The 7,080-nt window shown below is 52.9% G+C and overlaps 1 protein-coding gene across 1 annotated transcript; it reads right to left on the reverse strand.

Annotated features, from left to right (window-relative positions):
- Positions 1-3,635: 3,635 nt before the first annotated feature.
- On the reverse strand, positions 3,636-6,631 carry LOC120697961. Its single transcript, XM_039981355.1, has 2 exons — positions 4,073-6,631; positions 3,636-3,985 (listed from the first exon to the last, which is right to left on the reverse strand). Exon 1 carries the CDS (start codon positions 6,052-6,054, stop codon positions 5,035-5,037), a length of 1,020 nt encoding a protein of 339 aa, XP_039837289.1. The 5' UTR covers positions 6,055-6,631; the 3' UTR covers positions 3,636-3,985; positions 4,073-5,034.
- Positions 6,632-7,080: the final 449 nt, after the last annotated feature.

Consider the following 7,080-nt stretch of genomic DNA (forward strand, 5'->3'; position numbering starts at 1 on the left):
TTGAGATGGGTAACTCATACCCTACCCAAATACAACAGGTATGGATTTGGATAAGGGTAGTGGGTACCCAATATTTCTCGAAACATAAATATAATGTATATTTATATTTATGTTCCGGTTCACGACATGTTCTTGATATTGATTGAGTTGGAGGAAGTCAGAGACTACCACGGAATCCTTCCATAGTCACCCCGGTGACCTTCGTCACCAAAGCGTCACGACAGTTTCCAAGACCCCTCATATAATCTCTAGTGGGGATCAGTCGGAGCATGTAGGAATGCCGACCACTACATAAGCCGCTAGCGGAGAAAGCTCGAAGAGCTTCCCTTCATTCGCTTCGCGGGAGTCGCACACATCACATAGCTAGAAGTCAGAGGGCCCGTACTACCTGCCTAACCCTTCGCTCCGAGGGACCGTAGAACGGAAAGCGCCTTCTAAACAACTCGGCAGAAGGGAAGGGGCCTATGTATTTGCATGACCCCTGCGGATTTGACCCTACCTACACCCGGAGCCAATCCCCTAGCGGTCTTGCCACCACGCCGCAGAACAGGAGCTCATGTGGAACCTTGGATTTCTGGTGTAACAGTGGTGGAAGGTATAAAAATATTACGGCCGCATAACATAGGGGCCTACGCTAAGGACGGCCAAAATATGGACACTCGAAGGGCCCGGCGCGCACAATCCTATCCTATCTGAGCCCATCATTGCATGCACTTTGGACAGCCGCCCGTAGCATCATAAAGAGCACCTCCCTTTCGAGGTACCCAAATGGAACGGTTTTTATTTGTGTTGTTGGTTGGTCTTTCTCAACGTGGTCTATAGCACGAAAAACCATTCTTTACAAGATAGGGCCGTTCACATGAAAGAAAAGCTCAAATCCATTCTTCATGGTCGGGCGCATTTCTCCAAATCCTCTAGGATCACAAGTGGAACGCTAAGCAAGGGTGGGGAGGCTGCGAGCTCCGCGTCGAACAGAAAGAAACAGGGGGTGTTGCCGTAGCGCTCCCCGGAGAGCAAGGGTAGGCAACCAAACAAAAAAAAGGCTACAAAAGTAGCTAGCTAGTGTTTTTAAGCTGGCTGCCTTTTCTAGCGTGCGTGCTCTTCTGTGGAGTCGCACGGAACGAGCCTTGTCTTCCCTCCAACGACTAGCTCCCTTTTCTTGTTCCGGTCACCCTTCTCTTGCCATGGAAGGACTTTTGCCTGAACCCGTGGGCGGAGTAGCCCTCACCCCCTCATTGCTCAGTGCTCCCTGCAGCTTCGCTGGGCTTTACCCACGTGGACACGGGCTTATATTCTATAAGAGAATGAAAAGCTCTCTCTTTACAATAAAACGTGAACTGCGCGGAGCCCACCCTTTTTCGTTTTCTGCCGCCACTGGGTGGCCGCTGGGAAAACACTGCCCGGCCGCCTCTCGGGAAAGGGGGGGATGGGCCTACCTATCCCGAGGGAGCAGTTGAGAGGTTTCATATGCCGAGCCGAAGGGCAGAACTTCAGTGCGTGATCGTAGTATGTCACCTCGTCTCGTCCTCACAGCATAGAAGAGTACCTATGCACTATGTTCCGGTTCACTGATAAGGAAGATAGAGTTGGGGTGGGGGTCTATGATGTGATAAATATTGGGTACCCACTACTCTTATCCAAATCCATATCCGTTGTATTTGGGTAGGGTATGGGTTACCCATCTCAACTTGGATATGGGTAGGGTATATATGGGTAATACCCATTTTACCCACGTACCCGTTAGTTAGTTCTTTTCTATTATCTTATTCTCTTATATTCCGTAGCTCCATTCTTGACATGGGACCCACGTGCAAGTGTAGCTACACTGTTTTGCACAGAGTAGCTGCCGGTTATATTGAGTCAGCTCCAACAAATTTCAGTCAATTTTGATAAAATTTTATAATGTGAACGCGATGTTTTATTTTCAGGGTCCGGCTCTTGACGTGGGGCTCACGTGTAGGTCTAGCCACATTGCTTTGCAAAGAGTAGCTGTCGGTCATTCTGAGTCATTTTCAACAAATTTTAGTCGATTTTGATAAAATGTTATAGTGTGAACGCGAGGTTTAATTTTTAGGGTCCGGCTCTTGATGTGGGGCCCACATGTAGGTCTAGCCACACTGCTTTGCACAGAGTAGCTGCAGATCATACTGAGTCATCTCCAATAAATTTCAGTCAATTTTGATAAAATTTTATAGTGTGAACGCGATGTTTTATTTTAAGGGTCCGGCTTTTGATGTGAGATCACATTACAACCAATAGGCATATTGTCTACCCATTGAATTATCCGTATGCATTGGGCAATTATCCACTCATTTGTGTATAAATAAATTGGGGATGGGTAACTTGTGGGCATGGGTATGGATAACCCACCCCCTACCCAACGGCGACGTGAACAGGGGCGATTGGTGGTGGCGCGAAACTGGAATTGCTCGGCGGTAGTAAAAAAAAAACATCGAGAGGAATCTAATCTAACGGTAGAAAAGGAGGAGGTATCTACGGTACGATACTAGGAAGTATCAAATAGATGGAATCGGTACCAAAAACAGCGAAATAAGTACCTAATTAAGTTTAGCTTTTTGTAATAAAGAACAAATAACTGAGTAATTTTACTTGATGCGCCCCCGCTATTTTGATGGGCTCCTATGTATCTTGTGGAAGATGATTAATCATCAAGTATAAAGCCAATCAAGGTGAAACTCTACTTCTTCTTCCTCACATTATCTTCTTCCTTACCACCTTCACCCGGCCTGCTCCTCCGCCCTGACCACCGAGCCGCGGCTCTCGCCGCTGTGCCGCCCTACCACCACCCACCTCCGCCTTCAACCTCACCCCTCTCACCCCGACTTTCTCGGCCCCGCTGGCGGCCACCGCCCACCGGAGTTCCAACCTTGGCCAACCGGTGACGCTCCCGCGCCAGCTCATCTCTGTTGGTAGCCGAACCACCACCGCCGCCGACTTCGACCCGCTGTTGGCGGCCGTTCCTCCAATATACCACCTCTCGCCCACGACCACTCCCCCTCCCCTAGCTCTCACTCCGGAAGTGTGGTGAGGGTGGCCAGGGTGCAGGGGCCACGCGCAAGGCCGATGGCGGCGTGGCGAGTCACATGGGCCGCACGGCAAGATCGCAGGAGCGGCGGCATGAATAGGAGGAGGCAGGGGAGGGCTTGGGTTGAGGTTTGGGTGGAGACAATCCAACGAACCTAAACCTTCGCATAAATCTTAAACACTGGAATGTGAGGAAGAAAAACATCTTGCGGAAACGTATAGGATTTCGGTGCCCTAGCCAGTACGCGATTTTAGGCCCAATGGAATAAATCCGTACACTTCCGCAAGATGTATAAGAACCCCCGATGCAAGCTCTGCTCTCGCGAGAGGCATTAGTACCAACCTCACCCCCGATAGGAGGAGCTCAGCTTAAAATCAATCACGTTGTTTCTGTGTGTATAGTTTGATCTAATTTGAGTGAAACACTACTGCTAGGATGGAGGGGGCGACCAGGGGATGTTGAACAGTCGGTATTAAAATTGCTAACATAACTTACCGATAAAGATGTGAAATTAAAATGATCGGCTAAGAAATGACTCAGCAAGTGGAGATGACTTCGTTTACTGGAAATAAAGTGAACACCATTTCGACATTTGCACGTATGCATTGTTGATTTCTCAAGTTGCTAACATTGTAATTTTGCCTATGGTTTGCACAAATTCAGGTCAAACAAACACATGGGCTGCGGCAATACGAGGGATATGGACTCTGACGAAGACAAGTCCTCACAACCGAGGAACACATGAACAAATGATTTCTAGCAGCGATGATGAGTTTTCAAGTGCAGAATCCTTCAGTATGGAGATAGATTAAATAAGTGGGACCGCGTGAATACACCCTCGCCTGCTTGCGGCTTGCCTTGCCCTCCACCTTGTGCCTCAGGGTGGACAGCCTATTGGCCAGGTTCTGCTTCGCCCGGCTTTCGTCTGCTCAGCATGCGCTTGGAACACATAGTGTTTGAACAATTCAGTCAGCATTCAGAGTTTCAGACAATATAGAAGTTTATAAATTCAAAATTGTAGCTGACCTGAGCTCATTCAGAGTTTCAGACCATGTGAGAGCCTCTTCTCGAAACAAAATATCTCATGAAGCAATCATCGTTAAATGATTCTCATGCAGAAAGTAGAGCTGAAATTCTTGCTGATTGCATCGCCAATGTCTGCCTCAATGAGGCGCCGGACTTGCGTTCACTTGCTTCTCTTCGTGACGAACCTTTTAGCTCTAGGGGGGCTTATAATCTTCTCCACCATAGTAATATGCCTAACCCAGATGTCATGCTTATCTGGTCTACCAAACTGCCTACTAAAGTCAAGTTTTTCGCTTGGCTGCTGTGCCATGGGAGGCTGAACACAAGAGATATCTTTACCGCCGCTCCATCCGGCCTCTCGAGGAGCCTTACTGCGAACGCTGCCCTACTGTTACTGAGTCTGACGTCCACCTCTTCTTCAACTGTCCCCTGGCACAAGGTACTTGGAGTGCGCTCGGTTTTGCTCCAAATCCAGCCATTGTACGACAGCCTTGGCTACTCTGTCTTAGTGCGGATCTCCCTGAGCAGGTGCATGTCGACGTCATCCCGCTTCTCCTTTGGCATATCTGGAAGGCACGTAATGCGATGATCTTCGACCACATTGACTCCACGCCCCGCGACATCATCCGGCGGGTTGTCCAGGACATTGATGCTTGGAGCTGCAGGTTCAACCAGCTGAAGCCTGATCTTCTCGTGTGGAAAACTTGGTTACAAAGTTGTTACTAATTTTGTCTCCTCTCTGTTCTCTCCTGTACCCCCTCTCCCTCGCTTTCTTCTGTCCTGGGAGAACTCATGTACTTCTTACCCCCGGTATTGTAGAAGGATAGAATTGGTATAATGATGGATTGTATTAGTTTGAGGCCTCAGCCGGTATATATAAGAATACAAGACTTGGGGTGCAAGGCAACCCCACCGGATATGTATGGCAATCCGGATACAATATCTAAACTACCAAATATACTCTAACATCCCCCCGTAGTCACAGCGTGAGCACTGCAGACGGTGAGACTAGAGGAGAAGCCGAAGGTAGGAACCGACGGACTGACATCCCCCCGCAGTTGTAGCGTCGGCGCAATGCGGATACTACGACTGGAGAGAACCGGCGAGAAACTCATGCGGATGGTAGCCCTTTGTGCCGATGTCGAAGAAGACGAACTGGAGCAAATAGCCGTGGTTGAGGAAGTCGTGCGTAGGGTAGCCGTGGTCGATGGTGAGCTGTCGAGGTTGCCGATGGTAAGGAGCCGCACAGGAAGCCGCGGGCGCACTAGGAAGCGCCATGGTGGAGGCGTAACGGAGACGACGCCGGAGACGAAGACGGCGACGCATCGAGGCAGTCGAAGAGAGAGTCGATGCCGCAGTCGACGCAGACACGCCATCGAGCGACACATCCCCAGGTTTGCCAGACCCGTGAATGCATCGGGGACGATGGCACGCACCGGTGTTGCCAAGACCAGACGTGCGAGGGAGAGTGCACCACCAAGACGCCGTTGTCTGAGGGACCAGCAGAGAAGGACTCCACGACGGTCGCAGGCGCAGAAGAACGGCGAGGAAGAAGATGCCGATGCAGCCCGCGGTTGCTGTTGTAGATGAAGGGGTAGAAGTGGACGGCGACGATGGCGACGAGGTGGTGCTGGACGAAGCGACGAGGTAACCCCGGACGATCTGACGCAAGGCCTGATGATCCGGAGGACGCGGCGGTGGAGCTCGAAGAAGGCGACGAAGAACTCAAACTGCTCGGTGAAGACCATGTGCGTGCAAGGCACGCACTGACGTAGTCGTAGACGATGTCGAAGATGCGGTCGAAGTGGCCGGCGTGGACGAAGTCGAGGACGTAGTCGGCGGCGGCGAAGATGCAACGACGAGGAACACCACGGACGGTACCGCTGCTGCCCGAAGAGGCGAAGTAGCGACCACCCTCCATACTCGGGGAAGAGGCGCGCAATACAATGACGGACGTCACGGGAGCCAGGTGGATCGCGCATGTCGGCTGATCAGACCGAGTATGCGCAAGGCAAGACGACGATGGGCAAAGTTGATGGAGGCGTCCCGATCGGTGGAGGCGACGACGAGCCGGCGAAGATCGACGTGCGGACGAGGCGACGAGGTGGGCGGCACAGATGGGCGTCCCCTAGGGCACCGTCCATGTCGCTATGCTGCACAGTCGAAGACGAAGAAGAGGCAGGTGAAGTCGATGCTGATGTCGAAGTAGAGGCGTGCGATCGACGGGCGGTGGGCGACTCAATCTCGAGCAGTGCTCGAGTAAAAAACAGAGAAATTACCAAAAAAAAAACAAATCAGCAGCAGCTCGTGTAGCACCTCTGGGTGCGCGTAGCGCAATCCTCTCAATCTCCTCTTTTTCCTTCTCTCTCGTCACGGTCAACGACCGCATCTGAAGCGGAAGAAACAGAGTGAGAGAGAGGGACGGCGGACGGCGATGAGGGAGGCGGGCGGCCGGCTCCCTGCGGCGGCGCTGGAGGTCCTGCGCCGGGCGGCTCCCCGCCGGGAGGGGCCGCGGAGGGGCGGTTGAAGCCGGGCAGCTCCCTCCCTTGCGGCGGCTGGAGCCCGCGCGGTGAAGGGGCGGCGCCGTCATGCATGCCGCCGGCGACGAGGTCGACGCGCTGTGTCGGGGCCCCTGCTGCCACCACGGCAGCACGGGGTAGGGCATGGACGCCGGAGGAGACTGCGACTGCCACCACGGCAGCGCAGATCGGGGTCGTCGACGACAGCTTTCATGGCGGCGGTGACGAGGTACGTCACGATCTGCTACTGCTAGACGCGAGGATGGCGGCGGATTAACTCGATCCGCCGCGATGGAGGGCGCTGCCCCCGGCGGAGGTCATGGGGGACCTCCCCGGGGGCGCGCTAGGAGGCCGTCGAGGGGGCGCCCTGGATGGGAGCCGTGGGGGACGGCCGGCGGCGCGCAGGAGGCAGGAGGGGCGCTGGCGGCGCTAGGGTTAGGGCAGCGGAAGATAGCCTAGGATCTCAAACCCTAATCTCGTGATACCATG

This window comes from Panicum virgatum, chromosome 3K (genome assembly GCF_016808335.1).
Source record: "Panicum virgatum strain AP13 chromosome 3K, P.virgatum_v5, whole genome shotgun sequence".
Classification (NCBI taxonomy): domain Eukaryota; kingdom Viridiplantae; phylum Streptophyta; class Magnoliopsida; order Poales; family Poaceae; genus Panicum; species Panicum virgatum.

Coding starts and splice junctions, on each gene's coding strand:
- LOC120697961 (XM_039981355.1), bottom strand. CDS start 6,054: ATGCGCGATCCACCTGGCTCCCGTGACGTCCGTCATTGTATTGCGCGC.